Here is a 25334-nt window from a genome sequence, read left to right on the forward strand (position 1 = left end):
TCACTGACTTTAGCAAATAAGGTGTAAACCATTATAACTATTTGCTAATATTTTCTCCTCTGAAGAGATGGTAGACATCGAAATCCTATAGGATAAGGAGTTATAATATTTCAAACGTATTCTTTGTCTTACATAGAATAATACAAATCTTTTGATTTGAAATTTAACCATTTCACATCATAAATTTTTAAATTTATTGAATGACTAAAATTTGATTTATTTGCTCTATCTTGTATATCGAGCAATTTTTATTTAGATAGGATAGTACTTATAGAATATTATTGCCAATAATATTTTGTAAGACTTATAAGAACAGGTTTCAATACCAGTTGATTGTTAGATAATTTTATTCTGAGAATATTAAGCTCCCTCCAACAAAGGTCGAGCTTTTACATCCATTCTAAATATGTTTGACAAAGAATACTTACCCCTTTCTGCTAAAAAGTACCTATTTCCTCCAAACGGACATATATACACAAACTTGTACAGGCTATTAACAAGTTTCTTATAAATGTCAGATAGAAACCTTACCATTTTGACCAAAACACCAACAGGAAAAACATAGTAAAAAAACAAATTCACCTGAAACGCTTAAAATGGGTCTTCCAATTAATTCTAATAGAGAACAGAAGAAATTGCAAAGAACTACTGCTAAATTCTATGGACTTAAAACAAATCAACACCCTATGTTTAACTTGAGAATTTTGAAAACATAATGATTAATTTGGTCAAAAATATAAAATTTAAGAACCATAGAAACACATCTAACAGTATTGCTAGGAAAATAAATAACTTTACTACAAAAGTCAAGAAAAACTCACATATATTTGTTCCAGCTGATAAAACAAAACACTATTATAAACTAGAATATAGAAATTAAAAGAAATTTATATACAAAGAATTAAATAAATCCTATAAATCTGCCCCTGCAAATAAAATAGATGAAAGCATCTTAGAAGCTAAAAACTTACTTAATCTTATGAATATCCATGACTATACAGAAATCATTACTCCTGACACTCCCAGATTTATATTGAAGGACCATAAAGCAAACTTCCTTGATAACCCTTCTACTACCCTAATTTGTCCATGCAGTTAGAATATTGGTCTAGTAAGTAAGAAAATCTTAGATTTAATCATACCTTCCATTAGAGAAAAAGTTAAATTCCCACTTTGCCAATGCACTGACTCTGTTATAAAATGGTTTTTAAAACTTAAAGATAAGCAATGACTAAGCTTTATCACTTTCGATATAAATAATTACTATCACTCAATCTCCCCAGTACTATTAAATAAGGCATTAATATTTGCAAAAAGGCATTCTGACATTACGGATTTAGAAATGAAATTAATCCTATTAGCCAGACGATCCTTATTTGATGGTAAATATTGGACAAGGAAGGATACTCCTAATGACTTCGACTTAATAAAAGTAAGAATTTCAAACCACTTGCATTCATTCAGAAATTAAAGATCTTAAAATAATGATAATAAGAGTACATCTTGAACAACATTAATCAATAGCCTGGAGGACAAGAAAATTCCCTATTCAATTAAATGGAGTATACTGAACAAAACTAGATCATACACCCCAGGGGACAAATTTTGTAATCTTTGTATATCCGAAGCAGTTAACATTATCACCTTCTTTAAACCTATCATAAATGCCAAGAACGAACTAGTGTCTAGATGTAAACACAAGAAAAAAGTTAAATACAGCCAACTTAAAATAAAATAACATAGATTTTCTGTAAACCTATAAATGTGTAAAACCATAACACTAAATACATATAACTTTTTAACTAAAAACTAAATTATAATTCATGCTGATTTTTTTAAATAGCTTTAGAGCATTTCATTTAAGCTATATACTAATAATTCTTATTTCCATATTATATAGAAACTCACCATATATGCATTTACATACTATATTTTAAATCCCAGCATATAATATACAATTCTAAGATATTGTTTGAATACTATTTCAAATTTGTTTTTAGCATCTCTTAATTAAGGAGTTTATAAATCTTCTCTCTTTCTATTACCCACAAGTAGAGTAAGCATTCCCCATTGGAAGGTACTTTCCCAATTCACATATATGAATATGAACATATAACACTCAAAAATGCGTCATCTTTGTGGTACTATAGAAACCCTGCTTTTATAGGCGTAGTTCCGTTACCCTATTCTCTTAGTTTTACTTAACAATTATAGTAGTTACTTTGATTATTATTATTAGTATTTTTATTATAAAAAATTATTATTATTATCATTATTATTATCCCTTAATTTTTATATATATAAAGCTTTTTTCAGTTAAGTATTATTATTATTATATTTTTCAGTAAAGTATTATTATTATTATTAATATTATGATATTTTTTCAGTAAAGTATTATTATTATTATTAATATTATTATATTTTTCAGTAAAGTATTATTATTAATTTTCACCACGTTTTATTAATACGCCTAGTTTTAGTTTTGCAAATTACTTCCACGGATTATTATAGTTCTAAATTTTTAGTTTAATATTGTCATATAAAGGATATTATCAATGCACATAAAATTAGCAAAATTGTACCGTATATATTAAATAAGATTATTTTGAGTTGACTTCATTTAAATTTATTTAAGCAGGAATTTCTACTTGATATGGCGTGATTTTTTATTTTGCTTTCTTTTTCCTTTCCTGCATATATCTAGACTTAATTTCGTGATTTGACCTATATTCGCGGCCTGTCATTTTATCTTATAAAGGTTTATTGACTTCGTTTTCTTAGTTCCTCTTCCTCTGTCTCTTTTTCTCTCAGCCCCCTATTTCTTTTTTCATTATTATTCTCTAATTTCTATCTCTCCCTATTTCTTAATCTATTTCCTTCCATTCCCCTTTATTTTATTTTATCTTCTCTTATATTCGCTAATTCATTACGTGTAAGCATTTTCTTTTCTTTCTTTTACTTTTATTTTATTTTATTTATCTTTTTATCCTTTTCATTTTTCATCTTATTTTTATTTATTTATTTTTATTTTTAATTTTTAATTTTTCTTTTTTCATTTTTTATTTTTCATACCAGCTCAGTTTCTCTTAATTTGCGTAGCCTGTCTGCTGAAAGCGGTTTTATTTTATTTTATTAACAATTTGAAGTTATTTTGGAATGGAATTTGAAGCTCATGTTATATAATTATAATTATAAAAATATTAAATATATTAAATTATGTTTGTTAATAAACAGATCCACCGGACCTATATAAAAAAAAATTAAGAAATATATATATTTTTACCGGACTCATTATATAAACAAAGAAAATTGCTCCAGGAAAATGCCTACTTCGGACCGTTCCTTGTGTTGTGAATTACTCAAAATACAGTTTGGATCATTTTACCACACTGCTATCAAAGGCATTCAGTTCGGATTTTACCATGCAATTTGGATGTGAATTTTTATGTTTTTTTCATTAACTTCCCTTACTCTATGATATTTAAATACTTAAAAAACTTTTAATTGTGATTTCCCATGTCTCCCTGACTTTAGCAAATAAGATGTAAACCATTATAATTATTTGCTAGTATTTTCTCCTCTGAAGAGATGGTAGACATCGAAATTCTATAGGATAAGGAGTTATAATATTTTAAATGTATTCTTTGTCTTACATAGAATAATTAAAATCTTTTGATTTGAAATTTAACCATTTCACATCATAAATTTTTTAATTTATTGAATGACTAAAATTTTTTATATATATATATATATATATATATATATATATATATTTCATAATTACTGTTGATAATTTTACCTGTTCTTCGTTTGTTGTAATGCTTGTACGCCATCCAGATATCTTGAGATCTCATCCTTGTTATGCAATAAACTCAAGTCGAGTGGCGTGTGTTGGTCGTTGTCCATTGCCCAAATGTTGCAACCCCATGAAACCAAGTACGACATGCAATCATAATGTCCGTTTATCACTGTGTGGTGCAATGCTGTTCGACCTTGATAATCACATTTATCCGGGTTGCCGCTAAACGAAAATACAAAAATAAAATGATTATCTATAGTATTATTATTACTAGCAAGACTGGTGTACCAGCGTTGCTCGGTGGAAGTATGTCTCTCACCTCACCTGTCAAAAAAATAAAAAAATAATTAAGTATGTGTTAAGTGTTGAGCAAAGATGGCGGCAGTAAATCAAATCGGTGAAGAATCAATGCAGTCACGATCTCGTTGAGTAATTCTTAGTAACAAAGATGGCAGCGAAGAATCAATGTAGTCATAATTTTGAGTGTTGAGTAACAAAGATGGCGACGAAGATAATGCCGGCACGACTCAGTCGTTTCCAGACAGGATTAACAGCGAACTGAATTGAATCCAAAATCTGATATTTTTATGATGACGTCGAAAGCCTCTCATTGCTTGATTGTCGTAACCGTATAAAAACGATTGTCGAAATCCTTGAAGTCATACCCTCATCATAATCAAAAACATTTTAACAGTACGGTTGTTAATTGGATCCACTGCCCGCTCATTATAATGTCAGGCACCCGTGGCCAAAATTAATGTACTGTGGCAATGTACAGACGCATTTCATATATATTTATATATTGAAGTGTATGTCTTCCAGGTAATAGCATATTTTTTAATATGATCTTTTGCAAAAAATTTTTTAAAAAACCCGGAATTTTAAGAAAAGAAATCTGTTGAGGAAGCCAAGATCAGAGTGTCGTCGTTGTGCTGCAATTAAAGAAAAAATACATTTTCGTATTTTGTGAAACGTAAAATTTTTTGTGCTGTATTTATTATTTTTTGTGCTGATAAAGCCTGATGATCTTGTTTACCGAGTACTTAGGTAATACTTACTGGTATAATAAACCAACAAAAATAAGTTGAAAAATGTTCTTTTAAAAAAAAAAGAGGAGTGCATCCCCAAAAAAGTACAAGTAGCAAGAAACTACTGTTTAATTCACACAACGTTTTTGTTGATGTAACTTTTAATCTTTGTATATCTGCTGAACTTGACAATTTTTGCTATCTGAGAATCTGCGTGGAATTTTGAACAGAACCTTTATTTAATCTACAGTAAGATGCTCATTCCATCAGCCATGACTGGGTAGAAGTCCTAAGTAATTTGCAAGTGTATTTTGAGTGTGGCTTACCCTAAGGATTGAACCATCAACCTCCAGAAGAGTGTAACTTACAACTGAATTTTACGAAGTACTTTGTCCACTACACCACGGGTGCATGCAGATCGTTGAGTTTGATAGAAAGACTTCTTAATTCGATAAGATACATTTGAAGGTTGGAAATTACATCAATCGAAACGTTTCAAAAATAACGCTCAAAATGAGAACAGTCGTCAGTATAATCCAAATAATTTTTAAAACGTTAAAATGACTTTAAACAACACAATAAACGTGCATTTCTACCAGAAGCCCTAAACCCTATATTACCATTTCTATGTTTAGAATTTCTAATTTTGCATATAAATTTATGTATATATGCAAAGCTTTACAGAAGCCTTTAAAAAGGATCGATGTCACTCTTTTTTGCTGCAGGAAAAGAAGGCTGCTCCTTATATCCAGTTTGAGAGGAGCGTATGCAACTCCATTTTGTTTGAGCACTTCTATACACTTTATAATTATCTGAATTTATTTTTTAAACATTAAAGAAAGGTTGAAGGTTCAATCCTCGGTGTAGGTGATACTCAGGAAACAATTGTAAATTAATTCTATTCAATCATGACTGACAGAACAAGAGCATGCTACTCCATAGATTAATAAAGAGTTCAGTTTAAAATTCCATGCAAATTCCAAAGTTTGACAGAATGATTCCTGAGTTCAACAAGATACACCTGAAGAAGGCCATCAGTTACAGGAATTGAAATGACATTGTGCGAGAGGGTAGGTGTCTGCGAGAGGGTAGGTGTCTGCGAGAGGGTAGGTGTCTGCGAGAGGGTAGGTGTCTGCGAGAGGGTAGGTTTATATTAAAATAAGAGATAAAAATCACACAAACTTACAAATTCTCAGATTTTAGTACAGATTTGTCAGCAAGGTGTTACATTTCTAATGAGTCATATTTGTTTAAATATTTCTTAAAAGAAAGAACTATTTGGAAAAAGGTTTGAATTACATTGTAGAAACCTTTCAAGTTATTTTGTTTTTCAAGATTTTAACGTTTTTCGTATTTATGACAAGTATTTTATTTCTAAATAATTTTTAATTTATTGACAAGTTGTTTTCATAGACAATTCTGTCATTATCAATATTGTTGTTGTTATTTCATAGAAGTCAATTTTTGGATGTTTTTAGTTGATTTTTTTCCTTTAACTTTAGATATTCAAGCTGTATCTTAACAGTTTCATCATTCCTAACAGGCAAGACTTTTGCAAAATTAGAAAAGAATATGATTAAGTCATTTATGTTGGCTTTTTGCTATGGTCCCAAGCATTCCAATTACAATTCATTTTTTTACATTTCCATGGTCTAAATAATTCCCATTTCAGATTTTGATATTTATTTTCTTGTGTTCTTTCTGGTATCAAAATGATTGAACAAGTTCTTTTGTTTAGAAAAATTATGTCAACTTTGCAATGTTCAAGAATCTTATCAGTTTGTATGCGCATGTCCCAAACAAGTTTGATATTGTCGTTTTCCTGAACCACTTCGGGTTTATGCTCACACCACTTCTCATTGTGGTCTAATTCATAGAGTTTGCATATATTCCAGTATAGAACCTGAGCGACTTTGTTGTGTCTTCATTTTTATATTGATGCTGAGCTAGCATAGAGCATTCTGATACAATATGTGTTAATGTTTTTTCCTTTCATTACACATTCTGTACAATTGGTGATTCTGTAGTTTGTTGATATAGCATTTGATTGACCTAGTGTGAGCGGCTTGTTACTAAGCTGCCATTAAAATGCTCTCAAGAGATCTCTACAGATCACCCCTGGCCAATTAATTCCAACTGTCATTAACTTTAAATTTAGTATTCTAAAAGAATATATTGTAGCTTATTTACAAATAATTTTCTGTCTCTTGACATCTCTGACTCTTTTCCACGCAAGATCTTTGTATTTTTTTCCCTTTTCACTTCATGAAGAAGTGTTTCATCATTTTCCGAAATAAATTTAATTAGATTTCCTTCATCTATATTTACCACATCTTCAAAACAAAGTAAGCCTTGGCCAACTACTTTTTTAGGTAGACAAAATCGATCTACATCTCCTTTCTTAGAAAAAGCCTCGTAAATGGTAAAGCATTTTACATGTTTTTGTGTTGAAACATTTCAATTCATCTACATTGTAGTCAAGTACATCAGTGGTATATTGAATGGCATTGATGGCAAAAGTATTCCGACTGTGGAAGTGCAATTTAAGAATAATCTTTAATCTGCTGTTGTACGTGGTCGTGACCTGATTTATTTAAGGTCATCCATGAATAGTATATGGTTGACTGTAGAAAATCCTTTTTCCAAGTTCATATCATGCTTTCACATTCCATAAAAGAAGTGTCAATGGGATCAAGCTGACATCAACAAACAATGATGAGGATCTTCGTTTGCATTAGGATCATTTTATCAATTTCTGTGCCTCAGTGAGCCAATTATTTTGGTCCAAATGACCATAGATATTTTCAGACAATTTGAATAGCGAAAATTTTCCACAAAACTAAGAGGCAAGTGATTGGTCTAAAGTTTGTCACTTCCACGTCTTTTGTTTTATCTTTAATGATCAAGACTCTAGTGCCGTTTGTAAGCCACTCAGGAAAGCCACCTGTCATCAAATAGTCCTTTAGCATTGTTGCAAGAAGTGGATGAAGAGTTAGAAGTATCCCTAAACTTCATCAGGTCTAGGTGCTTTCCAATTCGAAAACATTTAAACCTTCACCTTCAGGATCTCAACAGTGACTATTCAATATCTTTGATTTATTCTGCATCATCTTGATGTGTTACTTCCTTTCCTTGCCTTTTAGATTAACCTTTCACAGGCACTCCACGTTTTGAGTAGCCATTTCCGGCAACTTTTACTTAAATAATTTCTTAGTTGTTTTATACGTTTCTGCCACAACAGCTTTTTCTTTACTTCTTTTTTTTTTCTTCCATTTTTCTATTCGGAGTAGCTTTGACACAGTATTAGCAGGAACTTTGATAACTTTAATGCACTGATCTAAATTATTTACCAGTAAAAATGGCAAGACTTCATTCACTTTGGTATCATCACAAATTTATTTAAATTCAATTTGTTTTAGTAATAATGTTTCGAGGGTTACTGTAGATGATGGCTTGGGAAGCCTCATTCTTTGCTCTGTCATGAAATCTGCACTTGATGTTCCGATCCCACTTACAACATTTTTAGTTTGATAGTTTTTAACACTCATATTGGAATAATACAAGGAATCGTTTGTGAAAGGTTCCCTTCTATTTTAACTGAAATACCATCTCAGAATTGCCCACCCTCTCTCTTTCACCTTCTAAAGACTCAATTTTGGTTACGAAACATCATTCAACTTTGTCAAATGTCAACCTGATATTTAAAACTGCTGCTTAACAATAAGTATTTACTATAATGTTGTTTCCAATATGGTTTACTGGAAATTTACTACCATCTATGCCGTTTGATCCATAGCTGGAGTTCTTATAATGAGAAGCATTATCGCCATTATTATGATCATTCCTAGAAATATTTTATTTTGGCTTTTATTTTATCTTTTTAATATTTTTCTCAGTTCTATTTCACGACCGTTTCCATCATACTCGTCTGATGTTAAGAAAATTTTTGTTGTTTTTAGTTATGATTTTCTTTCAACTCTATATCGCATATATTTTATTATCGTTATTACTATTATCATCATTATAATAATAATATTTATGCATTTATTTGTTTTTAAAGATTTTGTTTCTTTTGGATAATCATCTTTTTTCTTACGGTCACATTATTTAACCATATTATTCGTTATTTAACTATATTATTCATTATTGAACCATTTCCAATTTTTAAGGTGTATGTAAGGTCTGCATTTTTAGTTCCATAATTCAGACAATATGTTACAATATTTATTCACTTGTTACACATGGATTACTTCGATTGAAGAATATAGAATGCGGAGCCGCATCAACACGTCGTTAATAAGAGTATGGCTGCAATATTATATGTTATTATCATTATCAATATTATTATTTATAATCACTATGAATACTTACACAGGTCATTATGAGTTATTTCTTACTAGCAGTAAGTGGCGGTGCATCTTGGAATATGAGTGACAACAAGTTTCCCTAGATTTCCTGTACTCTCAGTTTTTTGCAACCATTACAAATGATTTTGTGGTATCACAACAGCTGCTAACCATTACAAATGATTTTGTGGTATCACAACAGCTGCTAACCATTACAAATGATTTTGTGGTATCACAACAGCTGCTAACCATTACAAATGATTTTGTGGTATCACAACAGCTGCTAACCATTGATTTCTCGCTAGCAACAACAATTGGTCATTTCAGATTTGGGTGGCATTAATCTTTTCCAAAGTCCCAGCACTTTTCTCACCCTTCCATGAAGGTCTGGTTAATGCACTCTTCTTGGTCTTTCCATCCCCCTAGACAGCTTACAATCGTTTAACAAGAAGATCTTAATTAAGGGCCAAAGGTCAAGTTCTCATTCCATTCTCATGTGTCTCTTTAATCTCATTGCAGACAGCGTGAAATTAAAACTTGGAAATCAACCATTTTTTTTTCATGTCAATCGTAGGAACATGACGCAAATAAGACGTCAGTGTCACTGCGTGTTAATAATATCAGCAATGAGAATGACTGCTGATAAAAAAAAAAGCAACAAGTGGGAGGAACGCAGCAGCAAATGATTTATTTAAACTGCTTGTTCATTACAAGCCATAAAAATTAATTTTGTATAAGTTTATGAGTAAAATAGCAAGTCTACCTAGCATTGCTCAGGGCCATATAAAATTAAATAGAAGTTAAATTATGTGTGTAAGATTTTTATATTAAAACTTCTATCTCTCCCTCTCTCTCCCGCCATCTCTTTATCTTTCTCTCTCCCCCCCCCTTTTTTTTGTTTTCTTTGAAAATTATTACATAATAATATTAAAAATCCAGAAAAAAACAAACAAACAAACAGCCCAACAATATTTTTTTCTAAATTTTACATATTATGCATTTGGTGCAATGACAACTTTGTGATGTTTTGTATTTTTTTCTTTTAGCTGGACATTTTGGCGTTGAGTTGGTATTTACCCCCCCCCCTTTCACAACCCGGGAAAATATGACACAAGATCAGAAGGTGGGGATTGAAAACCCGGTGCATATAAGGAAGAGTACTCTGGCTTACAAAAATGCCTGAGCAGTTCCGTTGTCATTCCACAGATGATTAGCATTAAAATAAATCCCTCTAAAGAGCAAGAAGATAAAGTCTGGGAGTGTGAACCTCCTAAAATTATAAAGAAGGAATGAGAATCGAAAATGAAATGTACATCGCTATTCAGTCAAGAGAGAGAGGGGGGGGAGAAAGGGAGGGAGAGAGAGAGAGAGATTAAAAATAAGGCAAGTAAAAAATACAAAAGAAAAAGAAAGAAAATTCGAACATTAAAATATAATGCAAAATGAATTGGTATTTTCCACTGATTATCAAAACACAAATCAAGTGGGACAGAAACATTAGCATCACCGAGACAAAAAATAAAAACAGAAGTAGGACAGAAACAAACAGTATTTTTGCTCAGGAATAATACAAGTGAAGGATGAACACAAGTGAAGGATGAACACAAGTGAAGGGTGAACACATTCAAAATTAAGAATAATTAACTCCATATTTTCAAATATTTATTCATAGTGTTTAGTTTGTTTTGTTTGTTTTGTGGACAAAAATCATTCATGTTTTTATTTTTGGCTTTGTAAAACATGATTGAACTTTGTAAAACATGATTGAACTTTGTAAAACATGATTGAACTTTGTAAAGGGAAAAGAAAAAATAACACCAATGTCAGGAAGCCAATATCTTTAGACAGTCTGATGTGCTAACGACATGAATCATTTGAATAACGGAACACAGCTCAATTCAACATCCCAACTTTTTATATATTTCTAGACGTTCTTGGGATTTTTTTGCTAGTTCTGCTCTGTGCGTAAAACCAATGTTTCTTTATACTACAAACAGATTATGTGTTGTCTCTTTCAATGACCAAAATGGCTACCATCCTCAAAAGTAGTTCAACCCACATTTCATATCCACAAAATCATTGTAGCATTGTATTGAACATATAAATAATGCATATCATTTTTTTTTATCAAAAAATATCGAAATATCAATACTTTGATACTGAACTTTCGCATAGCTGTGTGCATGTAGGAAGAAAAAGTGTATGAAGGTATGCATAATCAATATGAAATTATATCATTGTATAACATGGCCGACCCTCAACAACCATTGGTTCCCATAACATTGTGTGCCATGGGTCTTCTTCTTCTTCTTCTTCTTCTTCTTATTATTATTATTATTATTATTATTATCGGCTTACAAGGAGCTTTCACATAGGTCACCAAAGATCTCTCCTTGAAAACAATCTGTGGTGTTTCCTCAAAGGTGAGTAACAACAAATCTCCCCAGATTTCCAGTACTCTCCACCTCTTTCAATAATATTTGCAAATGGATTTGCATTATCACAACAGCCGTTTACCATTGATTTCTCACTGGCAGCAATTATTGGTCTCCACTGGAATTTGAGTGGTAATAAACCTCCCCAAGGTCCCAGTTCTCTTAACACTTGCCCACTGGAGGTCTGGTCAGTGCTCTCTCCTCGGTCTTTCCATCCTCCTTTACCCTTCTCGACTATTTGGCATTATCTTTTAGGGGGAAGGCGGTGATGGGGCAATGGGAGGAGATGGGGAGGTGTTAGAAAACTTATAGATATGCAGCTTCAATGTTCTTGGTTCCATGTAACACTTCTTCATGTTTTGCCTTTGCAGCATTTTGTCTGGCCCATGCATATGGTTCATGTGTATTAGTCTCCGCATTCAAGGGTTTTCCTTAATATTTAAGCTGTTTTCATTATTGTTATTTGTTGTATCTTTCCAGCCATTCCTCTGATTCCAATTTCTCCCATTTTCTTCTCAAAGTTTTTCAGAATTGTTCCTAGTGCTTCTACTATTATAGGTATTAAATTGATTTTTTTAGATCATCCATATCCCTTTCATCTCTCTCGCTAGCTCTGTGTATTTGCTCCATTTCTCATTTTCTTTTATATTCACCCTGTGCTCAGCTGAAACAGCAAAGTCTATGATTTGACAGGATTTTTCTTTCTTGTTGATTATTACATCGAGTCTTCTTGCTTGGATGGGTTTATCTGTTTGTATGTCCATGTTCCATAGGATTTTGTGATTCTCGTTTTCAAGTACTGTTGCCAGCTTATGGTTGTACCATTTGTCTGTGCATTCGAGATGCAGTTGCTTGCATAATTCCCAGTGTACTGCCCTCCCACTTGGTTGTTCTTGTCTTCTTTTTGGGCCAGTTTGCTGCATTCACTGACTATATGGTTTACCATTTCATCTCTTTTTCCACACAGTCTGCATTTGCTGTTTTCTTGTGTTTTGTCGATCTTTGCTTTGATGTGGTTGGTTCTTATTGAGTTATCTTGTGCTGCAGTTATAAAGGATTCAGTTTCTCGGTTTATGTGTCCTTTTCGCATCCAAGTGTTTTCGTTATTCTCATTTTTAGTCATTCTTATGAATCTTCCATGTAGTTGTTTCTCTTCCCATTTTTATTTTCTCATCTTTTGTCTCTTTGCTTTTCTGTTTTGCTGATTTTTTTCAGAGTCTCTTGCTGCCATAATCATCCCTACAGTGTTCTGCATTATATATTTTTCCAGTTCTTTTTTTGTCATTCACACAGTCTTTTATGCAAACCAGTCCTCTCCTGCCGTCTTTCCTTTTCACGTAGAGTTGGTCTACATCGTCCTTTGGGTGTAAGTGCATGGTGCATGGTCATGGATTTCTTGGTCTTCTGATCGAGCTGTCTCAGTTCTTCTTCAGTCCAGAGTATCTTATTAGTGATACTGCCCATGTATTTATACTTTTTATTAGGTTTCTGCTATATAATTTAGTTTCCAGGAGTTTTCTTGTTCTCCTGAGGTATTCGTTTCCAATTCTCTCTTTCATTTCTGTTGCTTTGATGGTGTCTGTTTCCAGAACTCCCAAGTATTTGTAAGCGTATTGTTCCCCTAGTGCTCTCATCTCCATTTGATTGGGTAGCCCCACGCCTTCTGTCGTCTCCAGTTTTCCTTTTCTTATAACTAGTACTGCACACTTTTCAATACCAAACTCCATTTGGATATCCTGGTTGAAGATCCTGGTAGTGTTTATTAGTGCCTCTAGTTCTTGCAAAAAGTTTCAGATCGTCCATGTACATCAGGTGGTTCATTTTTTCTTCTGTATTGGAGAACTTGTATCCAGCTTGGTACTTTCTCAGTATATTATTCAGGGGCATCATGACTATGATGAAGAATAATGGTGAAAGTGAATCTCCTTGGAAGATTCCTCTTTGTATGTTAATTTCTGTTATGTGTTGTCCATCAGCTGTCAGTTCCAGTCTCCATGTTCTCATTGTATTTTCAATCATGTTGATCATCCTGATTGGTATTTTATACATTTTTAAGCATTCTATTATCCATGCTTGGGGGATCCTGTCATACGCATTTTTGTAGTTGATCCATGCCATGGCTAAATTCTTTCTCCTTCTTTTTAACCTCCTTCAAGATCTTTTGATCTATATATAGCAGATCATGTGTTCCTTTTTTTCCATTTTGGCATCCTTTCTGTTCCTCGGGAAGAAGTCCACGATTATTCAGGGAATGGTAGATTTGTTCCCTCAATTAAGCTGTTAGTATATTCCACATAGTAGGTAAGCACATGATAGGCCGATAGTTGTTGGGGGTGGTTCCTTTTTCTGTGTCCTTCTGTATCAGTGTGGTTCTACCTTTTGTCAACCAATCTGGCATGTTTCTTTCTTGTATACATCTTCTCAGGTTTTGAGCTAGCCTTTTGAGTAATGTTGTGGATTTTTTTAACCAATATGCATATATCCCGTCATGCCCTGGTGCTCTCCAGTTTGCTATTTTCCTATGGTTTTCTTTAAGGTTTCTTTGTTGAGTTCATTCACTGTTCCTTATTCAATTTGTTGTAACTCTTCTTTCATGTCTTTCAGCCATTCAGCATTTCTATTGTGACCCCGTTCTTGTTCCCAGAGTAGAGTTTAGTTTCTTCCAGTTTGGTCATTCCGTTTTTATTTTTCCTCCGTTCACATTTTGGTAGAATTGGCTTTCGTTGTTTTCAAATGTCCTGTTTTGCTTGCGCTGTTCAGATTTGTATCTGTATCGTCTCAATCTCCCTTTTTTCCTTCTATTTTTTGGTTCAGTTCTTCATGTTTTTTGTTTAGCCTCTCTCTGCTAGTCACATTTCCAATTTTTCATCTTCTCCACATCGCTTTCTTCCTATTTATCATTTTGCCTTCTTTTCTGTGTTTGTTGATTTGGGTTTCTATTATTATTATTATTATTATTATTATTATTATTATTATTATTATTATTCTGGCCATGTCAATTCTAACATTGTATTCAATGTAAGTAACAATGCCGACACAGAAACATTCTACAACCATGACTTGTTGAATACAGGTATGTATGTGTGTGAGTCATTAAGGCCCCATCATTAGTGTTGTTATTTTTCAGCTAAGCTCTCAGCATTCTCCTCAAACCTTTCACATAATTTTCCTCAAATTTGTCTGTGCTAAATATATGCTTTTCTACTAGTTATTCTCAGCTTACCACAATCAGAAATATTTCCAAATTCTTCATTCCAATCTTTCCCTGGCCTTATTGTTCATGGCATCGCTTCATCTGTACAACACAATGGATCTATTGTTTCCATATTGTCATCTGCTTCCATATTTATAATTTGCTGTTGTATTGTCATCCATATTCATGGCTGGGATAGGAGCAATCGCAATCATCATCATCATCATCATCATTATTACTAGTTTGACTATGAAAAGTCTACAGTACTTTATCTATTTGCAGAACTCACTGTTAATGATTAAGTGAATTTGCATTTGTGTGTGTTCACTGAATTCAGCACTTTATTTTGCCATTCTCAATCTCGATTGATGCTATAGTAAAAGGATTTCCCTTCCAAATAAAATTACAACTTTAAAACAAATAACAAGATTTTATTTTGTTATTTGTTAAAATGATACTTGATTTGTGATGAGAATGATAATCACTTTAACTGAACACAAAATAACAAATGCATAAATTTCTGGCTGTATTCAACCGAACACAAACAGTCCTTCAGTTTAGGGCCTAGAGGTTAATCTGCATATCCATCTGTACATCCAAACAAAATTGCCGGTTTTGTTGTAAGCTGATCAGGGGTGCACACAAATTTTCAGCATGGGAGTTACTTATCACATGACTAAGTCTAAATGATCTACCACCTACTAAAAATGCAAAATATATTATTTATAAATATATTGAGACATATTTTTATGTATACAGCATATGCAGGTGTACTTTGCATAACTGTATCAACCTGTATTGCACAGTGCAATGCGGTACATTTTTTGCCATTACCTTACACTGATGACTTTCATTAGATGAAATCAGTCAGGGATGCATAGTCCGGACAGTAACTGCTGATAGCCAGCCTCAAGTAGACTTACAGATGCTCATCAGTCATGATAGAGCAGTATTTGGACTTAATGATCTTTATGTGGGAAAAGTCTGACTTGGATAAATAAGTAAAGCCAAATAATGCAGCCAAGAAGGTACATTTACTGATGCTGGAATCTTCTGTTCCATAATTGCCCATGAAGTCTGACTTGGATAAATAAGTGAAGCCAAATAATGCAGTCAAGAAGGTACATTTACTGATGCTGGAATCTTCTGTTCCATAATTGCCCATGAAGTCTGCATCAGCTGAATGTCAGGTTACAGTGTCAGAATCTCATCCCTAACTCCAGAAGATTTTCAATGTGAGCGAAAAAACCTCAGCATCTTTTTAGAAAGGTAGCACAGGAATGTAGTGATTAGCTAAGTGTTTGAAGCATCTGATGGACAATTGCCATTTTTTTTATTTATTTAGTGTGCATCCTCAAGCAGCCCACATGACTGCGTTTGTGTCTCCAACTCTGCTACAAAGTTCTGAAAGTTGGCTAAAACTAATGTTTTTTCTTTTCAATACAATGCAATCTACCCACAAAATTCAGTTGATCATGATCGATGTAACGGACACTCCTGGTATAGATATTGCTATCATTTAGAGTAGGCCACATAACAAGATCACTTGAGAATTATGGACTGTTTTATACTTAGACATAAAAACTTACTGACAAGCAGATCTATTTTCTGGAGTGGAAAATTAATTTTGTAAGATTTCAAGCGGTCCAATTTCTCAGCATGAACCCTTGTATCCCGGATGACATAATTATTTCAAACATTTTACAATTGCAAACCTGTAATTTGCAGCATATTATGCATCCAACTAAACATGCAGCACTGTGCACGTTTACAATGACATTTCTTTATGTAAGCTTTTATAATCCATATTTGTGCACGTTAACAATGACATTTCTTTATGTAAGCTTTTATAATCCATATTTGTGCATGTTTAAAATGACATTTCTTTATGTAAGCTTTTATAATCCATATTTGTGCACGTTTACAATGACATTTCTTTATGTAAGTGAAGTAGAAAAAAAAATAAATTCAAAAAAAAATATATAAGACACAGCTGTTCCTTCCAAAAGGTCGAGCTATTCAACGTCCAAAAATAATTCACCGTCACTTCTTCCAACCGTCATTTCACTCTCTGCGCTCTACGCCCCTGCTTAAAAAAAGTACCGTTTATATGCTGCCCATTTCTCCACTTATGCAAATTGACTATCAACCAGAGCCATCTAGTTTTCCATTTCTCCAAACAGCCAATTTGCAAAGGGGGACAACTCAAACCACACTTTTATAACCCATATTTGTGCATGTTTACAATGACATTTCTTTATGTAAGATTTACACGATCATCACATGTCAACCCATCACGTAGTCGCTCAACCAACATGGTGGCTGTCTTTCTCGCTGCAATCTCCGCGGAGCCTCTTCGTGAACGTTGCTACTTGGCTCGACGTTGCTGTCTTCCTCTGATGACACCATACCGGCCGTACATCAAGGATGTGTCGAGGGATGCCGTCGATAGATACATTATTCGGGGACTGGGTATTTGTCACAATGCCCCTCCCCCAGCTTGTGGTACATCGAGCATCAGGCGGTTTGATCCACACTTCCTCTCCCACTCGTACAGTCGCTCGCTTCTCGCCTTCCTCCGCGGGTACCTATGCAGTTCGGGGATGCCACCACTCATACTTGAAGACTGCCCTCTGCGGCACTGACTCCACTTTTTGCCCTGACTTTGGAGCCATATTATACCAGAAGACAGCTTCTGGCAGCGAAATCTGGCCCCTTTCAGCTATAGCCTTAATGGTCCTGTGATGCCGCTCCACAATTCTGTTTCTGCCTGGTCTATATGCAGCTCTGAAATAGTGCCGCACTCCCCACTTATCCAACACATTCTCCATGGCAGCTGAGCAAAAGGCAGTTCTATTGTCCATTAGCACTTCCGTCACTGCACCTCTATCCAAAAACACCTCTTCTAAGACCTTTGCAATTTCATCTGCATTTTCCGCCTTGATTTCCCTCCAAATGGCTACTCTTCCTGGTTCACAGTCGACCATTGACAGATACGGCCTCTGTCGATAGTGCGTTACGTCTATCGCCAACCTACTCCAGTTCTCTCCCACCTGAACCTCACCAGCTTCGTGTTTACTCGGTGCAGGGTCGATTGATTGCCACCGGCTGCATCTCTCAACCACTGTCCTAACGGCCTCCTTTGTGATTCTGGGGTCCACCTTCCTGGCCAAGAACAAGGTTCTATCCACTCCAAAATGGTGCATGTCATGCAAATCTTCAGAGTGTCTTCATTCAAACAACATATTGCAACAGCTGCCTCATTCGGCGCCTTTAGCCAGGTCTTCCGCACCCTCGTCATCACATCTGCTTTGTTCTTCGCTGAAGGAACGATAGTGACCCTAAGTTGAAGATCAAATTCCCTAATCAGCTCCCTTAACATCATCAATCGACGCTTTACTAGCATCTCAGCAGCGCCTTTCGTCTTCACCCTCCTTTCTCCTGTAGCTTCGGACTGGATCCAAGAGAACACAGTGGCTGAGTCGGTCCTCACCTCAACATTCTGTAGCCCCCATTTCAAGGCTAAGTTGATGCCCTTCATAACCACATCCAGTTCCGCCACATTTATGTGAGCCACGTCGTCCTTCTTCCACAACCAAGCAGCATCTTCTGCAGTAACACCACCTATATCCAAGGTAACCTCCACTGCTATACAGCTTGCATCACACTACACAACACCTTCTGCACTGTTGAGTACATGCCAAACACCTCTCACTGGATCCTCCCTCTTCACCTCTTCAATAATCTCTCTCATAATGTCCACAGTCTCTTTATCAACTCCATCCTCCCACTTCGCTCCACTAGCTTGCCTTTTGATATAACTACATGCAGTCTGTAGCCATTCTGCAATAGGGTAATGGCCCACCAGTCTTCCGCATATTGAGAAGAGTTCTCGCCTGCTCAATTTTTCCGACACCTCCGGGATCTCATTTCCCCTCCAGAACACTAACCGTCCTATCTGGTCCTTTCTTAGTTGGAGCCCTAACACCGCTCTTCCCTCCAACGATTCCGGGCATTTTGCAATTAGCCCAAAGCTGAGGTGTTTTACTATGTCCTCCGTAGTTGTTACCGTCTCATCCACCAAAATATCATCAATGTAGGAACTGGTGGCTCTTCTGACTACGTCCTCCTTGCTTAGCACCGTTTTGAGGATCGCTGTCATGATTTTTGGTGCAGAATTCAGGCCAAACCCCAACCTAGTCAGGCAGTACGTTCGGCCCTTGTATCTGACCAGCTGGTATTTCCAGAATTCCTGTGAAATGTGGATCTGTAGGTATGCAGATTTTAAATCCCCAATCGTCGTAGCCTTCTGAATCTGCCTCCACTCTCGCATGGTCTCTCCGCACACGTCCATCACATCGCCTCCCGTGTGACACGCAACGTGTACGTTCAGTTCCCTGAAGTCCATTACTGGCCGAACTTTTTGTTTTGTGGGCTGAACAACCGCCATTAACGGCAGCACACCTTCCACCTTCTCCGTCCATGGTCTTAAAATCCCCTCTGAGATCCATCGGTCCACCTCCTTCTCAAATTCAATTCTTGTGCCTCCTCGCAACGTATGCTCGTAGCATTCCACTCTGTTGTTCAGTATGGGAGGTTCTCCCTTCCATGCCCACTTGACTGTCCATTTCTCACCATCAAAGTGTGCAGAGAAATCTTGGTCCTCTGTCGTGCAACTTTTGTCTAACCCGGCCGTTCCTGTGACACCTTTTTCGAATTGCACATCTGCAGCCCCTTGATGTCCTCCAAATCTCACAGAGTTCCTATATACCATAACGCCCCCTAGTTGAGCAATTGCGTCCATCCCTAGCACCACATCGACACCCGTGACAATTTTGTTAATAACAATCGCCTGGATTATTAGTGACATCCCACGTACCATCAACCGAACAATACTTTTGCCATTGCACTTCACCTCTCTGCCGTCAACTGCCGTAATGCTGCTGGTTCCATTGCATGTGTCAACCATGTCTTTGGTGACAATTGTTGACGTACAGCCCGACAAGGGCTGTTGCACTTCGTCCATTTAGGGTCACCTCTACTTGTGGTGACATACCCTGAAGCGCCTTCATCGAATAAGTGGGGTAGCCACGAGCGCAGTGGCTTCCCCCTGTTCGTTTCCCTGGGGGGCAGAATCTGCTGATGTGGTCGACTTCCCCACAGCGGTAACACGTGACTTCTGGCTTTGGCTCCCTGCACTTCCTCGCCATATGGGGGCCTTGGCATCGGTAGCATCTGCCAGAGAACCTGGGTCTCTGCCACAGTCCTCTCTGCTTTTCGTCCTTCACAATTTCCTGCTGCAGTTTGCTTCGTTGAGCGACAGCTGCGATTCCCTGCTCACTCTCTTTTTTCCTGGCCAACACCCTAGCCTGTGTAATCAACTCCGCCACCTCCATAGTATTTACACTGGGCAGTTGCTGCAGAGCTATAGAAATATGGTCCGGGAAGCCATTGATAAAGGTCATCTTAACCATCTGTCGACGGCCTCCTCCATTGAATCCTGCTAGTCCTGTCAACCTCCTGATATTGTTGGCATAAACATCGACAGGCTCTCCGGTCCACACCATACGGCTTAGTTTGCCATATGCCACAAACGGTCCTTCGGTAAATGCTTCCTTCAACTTTTCCTCAATGGCGTCAACAGACAGTCGATCTTCCTCCCGCATCTCCAGATATAGAGCCAGAGTATTACCATCAAGATACAGCGGTATCAAGCTGGCTACATCCGCGATGTCCCGCAAGTTAGCAACAAGTTTAACCTTGGTCAGCCAGGTTATAACATCTCCCTCTCCAGAGAACGTCTTAAGCATTTCACTGCTGATCCTCTTTGCTTCCATAGTTCCCGCTGAAATAGCTTGTAGTGAAGTAGAAAAAAAAGAAATTTAAAAAATATATATATAAGACACAGCTGTTCCTTCCAAAAGGTTGAGCTCTTCAACGTCCGAAAATAATTCACCGTCACAAAAAGAATTCGCCGTCACTTCTTCTAACCGTCGTTTCAGTCTCTGCGCTCTTCGCCCCTGCTTAAAAAAGAACCGTTTATATGCTGCCCATTTCTCCACTTATGCAAATTGACTATCAACCAGAGCCATCTAGTTTTCCATTTCTCCAAACGGACAATTTGCAAAGAGGGACAACTCAAACCACACTTTTATAACCCATATTTGTGCATGTTTACAATGGCATTTCTTTATGTAAGCTTTTATAATCCATATTTGTGCATGTTTACAATGGCATTTCTTTATGTAAGCTTTTATAATCCATATTTGTGCATGTTTACAATGACATTTCTTTATGTAAGCTTTTATATTTGAGACATAATGGGTTGAAAAAAATTCATGGTCGTATGTGGATCCATTTTGTAATGAAATACAATGACACATAATAACTGTAAAAAAGTTATTCATTCTAACTCCAATATAAAATAGTTTTATTTTTTTGATATTTCTTTCTGATTCCAAAATTAAAAAAAATTAAATATTTTTGATGAAAGGTTTATGTAATCATATCTGGCTATTTAGTTTTTCCTTAACAAAAATTAATAACCTTTTGTGTGTGGGGGGGACTGGATATGTGTGAATTGTTGAATTGACATACCTTGGGGTTAAGAGAAGTTCAGAAGATCCAAATGTCAATGTAGAGGCTATACTTATTAGTCTTGTATTTTTTATTATAATGATGAAGACCATCATGCGAAACACTGCAGTTGAATTTCTCTGAAATCAATGGACCCCTTACTGGAGCTAACATTTGATCTCTATATGAGACACTTAGATATTCGAATATTCCATGGCCTCAGAAAATGCTTTATGCTGACGACATATTTATAATCTCAGATAACCCTGATCATCTCAAATTCAGATTAAGCTTATGGTTCTTAAATTAAATTCATCTATTTTTATCTCACGACAATATTTTTGGTGAATTTTAGTTAATATGCTACCGATTAGAAGAATCAAAAATATTGAATTTTATTTTTTACAGGAATGATTGTATCAATTGATAATGATTACATCTTCAACTGTAGTAAAAAAAAAAAGGCTTATTAACTTATAGCTGGTAAGTAGAAGAAATACTACTACTACTACTACTACTACTACTACTACTAATATGAGAATAAAAAAAAAATTAATGAAATATATCTTTTGGTTTCACCAGATTGTAACCTCCTTTTCTTTGTTTTCTTCTCTCCCTCTCCAGCATCATTCAAACCATTTCCTGTTATCATGTCACTCTATGAGGAAGGGGGGGGGTGTCCTTTCTACGAATCTGCATTCACAATCGTCACGTCGATCCAACCCAGGAAGGAAGAAACATTGTAAAAATACTGTCTCCTCACACATAGAACATTACCAAATTCAGTTTAACATCCGTTTTACATGCTTTCAAACAAGCATATCTCTTGCCAGGTACTTATTTATCCCTCTTTCTCTCAAATCTATCTGTATCACTTCATCCCATGCCTTCCGTGGCTTTTGCCTTCTAAATGAACCTGCTACCTGAACTGTTCTACATCTACTAACTCAAGAATTCTTATCCATTCTTTAAACATGGCCATATCATGAAAGTCTCCTGTTCTATACACATCTCTCTATACTGTCCAAATTTAATCTTTCTCTGAGGTCATCAAATCTAAACGTGTCATTAACACATTACACATCCATCACATTACACATCCATCACATTACACATCCATCACATTACACATCCATCACATTACACATCCATCAATATTCTTATATCATTTCTTTCCATGCAACGCATATCCTTAATCCTCAGTGACCAGGTTTCACTTTTGAACATCATTACTCTGTGCACATATGCATCATAGACAGTGGTAACACTCTGCTGGTTAGTAATGACTAAAATTCTTGGGACTTACTCTATCCACTCCTCACTTTTGCAGTCTTTCCTGCGCTCCAATAGTATAATCAAGGTAACAAAACTTGAGAACAACCCCAATTGCTTCGCCATTCAAATATACTTGCGAGTCCACATCCGTCTCCATTGTTTTACACTCCTTGCATATTAATTGTTTATCATCTTGCAACCAACTTGTAATTCCACTTCTCATGTACACAATGATTACAAGTTGCATCTCACTCCATTACTAAAAACTGAACAGGAATTTTTTTCTCTTTCTAGGGATTTTCAAACATTTTCCAATACTTTCCAACACATTTTAACACTTTTCAACACTTTCTAACACTTTTCAACACTTGCCAACACTTTCCAATACTTTTCAACACTTTCCAATACTTTTCAACACTTTCCAATATTTTTCAACACTTGCCAATACTTTTCAACACTTTCCAACACTTTCCAATATTTTCCAACACTTTTCAACACATTTCAACACTTTTTTTTTTTTTTTACATAGGCATCACCACTTATCAAGGCCGATAGGCCACTCAAGGATAAGGGTTAAAGAGTGTAGAGTAGTCAAAAGGACAATATAGTAATCGATAGTAATGGAAGTTCGGTAAATTTTTTAACTTAAGTGGAACGGCTCATCAGAAACTTGTTCACGTTGGACTTGAAGACAACAATATTATAGACAGCTGGAAAGCAGGAAAATGGAAGACAATTCCACAGGCGTGCCGTTCTAAGAAAGAAGCTTTGATCATAGAATCTATGTTTAGGTTTAGGCATAGATAAAGAGTGGGGAAAATTATTGATAATGTTTTCAGCTAGTCTAGTGTTTCTTGTGAAAGTTTGGCGAGGGGGGACCATAGATTGAAGCTCAGTCGAACACTTTCTATGAAAATAACGATAAAGCAGAGACAAACTCGCAACATCTGGCAGTCCTGAAAGCGGCTTTAGTTTCCATACATCTATTACGTTGGAAGCAGTGGAAAAAGTGATTTCTGTGCGCAATAGCAGCAGCACATTCTGGAGAAAACCATGGCTGGCTGTTAGGTTTTTGCTGGAACTTTTTCGAGGGTATGAAATTGTCTATACCTACAATTAAACATTCTGTCAGGTCTGATACTATAGACGACACATCCTTTTTAAACATGGAACGCAGAGGAAGATCCGATATAAATGTACGGAAACTCTCCCAGTCAGCCATAGTGTATCGATATACTGTACGATGGAGAGGTACGTCTGAGGACTTATTACATTTCATTTTTATCTTAATTGATACAACTGAGTGGTCGGAAGATCCAAGAGGAGACAGAACGGAAACTGAACATAGTTCAGGGCAAGTTGTGAGAAAAAGGTCTAGGAGACTTGCATACTGGCCGTCATTGTCGGGCACACGGGTGGGTTCGTGAACAATCTGAGTGAGGTCATAAGCAATGGAGAAATCATGACAGAATCTCCCCTCATCATCGGTCTTGTTTGAGTGGGTCAACCATTCCATATTGTGAACATTGAAGTCTCCACATACGTGAATGTTAGCTGAAGGATATGCTGATAGAACTTGGTCAATTTTCTCAGATATGCTTTTAACACTTTTAAACACTTTCCAACACTTCTCCACACTTTCCAATACATTTCAACACTTTTAAACACTTTCCAATATTTTCCAACACTTTTCAACATATTTCAACACTTTTCAAACTTCTTAACACTTCTTAACACTTTCCAACACTTCTCAACAATTGCCAATACTTTTCAACACTTGCCAATACTTTTCAACACTTTCCAATACTTTTTAACACTTTTCAACACTTTCCAACACTTCTCAACACTTGCCAATACTGTTCAACACTTTTTAAAACTTTTCAACACTTTCCAATATTTTTCAACACTTTTCAACTCATTTCAACACTTTTTAACACTTTTCAACACTTCCAACACTTCTCAACACTTGCCAACACTTTTTAACACTTCTCAACATTTGCTAATATTTTCCAACACATTTCAACACTTTCAACACTTTTTAACACTTTTCAACACTTTCCAATACTTTTCAACACTTTCCAATATTTTTCAACACTTGCCAATACTTTTCAACACTTTCCAATACTTTTCAACACTTTCCAATACTTTTCAACACTTTCCAACACTTTTCAACACTTTCCAATATTTTCGAACACTTTTCAACACATTTCAACACTTTTCAACACTTCTTAACTCTTTTAACCATTTTCCAACACTTCTCAACACTTGCCAATACTTTTCAACACTTGCCAATACTTTTCTGCACTTGTTAACACTTTTCAACACTTTCCAATATTTTTCAACATTTTTCAACGCTTTTTAACACTTTCCAATATTTTTCAACACTTTTCAATACTTTTTAACACTTTTCAATACTTTCCCATATTTTTCAACACTTTTCAACACTTTTTAACACTTCTCAACACTTGCCAATATTTTTCAACCCTTTCCAATATTTTTCAACACTTTTCAACACATTTTAACACTTCTCAACACTTGCCAATATTTTTCAACACTTTTCAACACATTTTAACACTTTTCAACACTTTTCAACACATTTTAACACTTTTCAACACTTTCCAATATTTTTCAACACTTTTCAACACATTTTAACACTTTCTAACACTTTCCAATATTTTTCAA

At 35.4% G+C, this 25334-nt stretch overlaps 1 protein-coding gene across 1 annotated transcript in view; it reads right to left on the reverse strand.

Moving 5' to 3' along the window:
- Positions 1-25334, reverse strand: part of LOC145265421 (pre-mRNA splicing regulator USH1G-like) — a 69485-nt gene that overhangs the window by 11075 nt on the left and 33076 nt on the right. The window contains exon 2 of the mRNA XM_080121250.1: positions 3800-4021. Within this exon, the coding sequence (XP_079977376.1) occupies positions 3800-4021 (222 nt within the window). The remainder of the gene's footprint in view (positions 1-3799; positions 4022-25334) is intronic.

Source organism: Euprymna scolopes, chromosome 40 (genome assembly GCF_053919585.1).
Source record: "Euprymna scolopes isolate OS-2025 chromosome 40, ASM5391958v1, whole genome shotgun sequence".
In the NCBI taxonomy this organism is placed as follows: Eukaryota; Metazoa; Mollusca; class Cephalopoda; order Sepiida; family Sepiolidae; genus Euprymna; species Euprymna scolopes.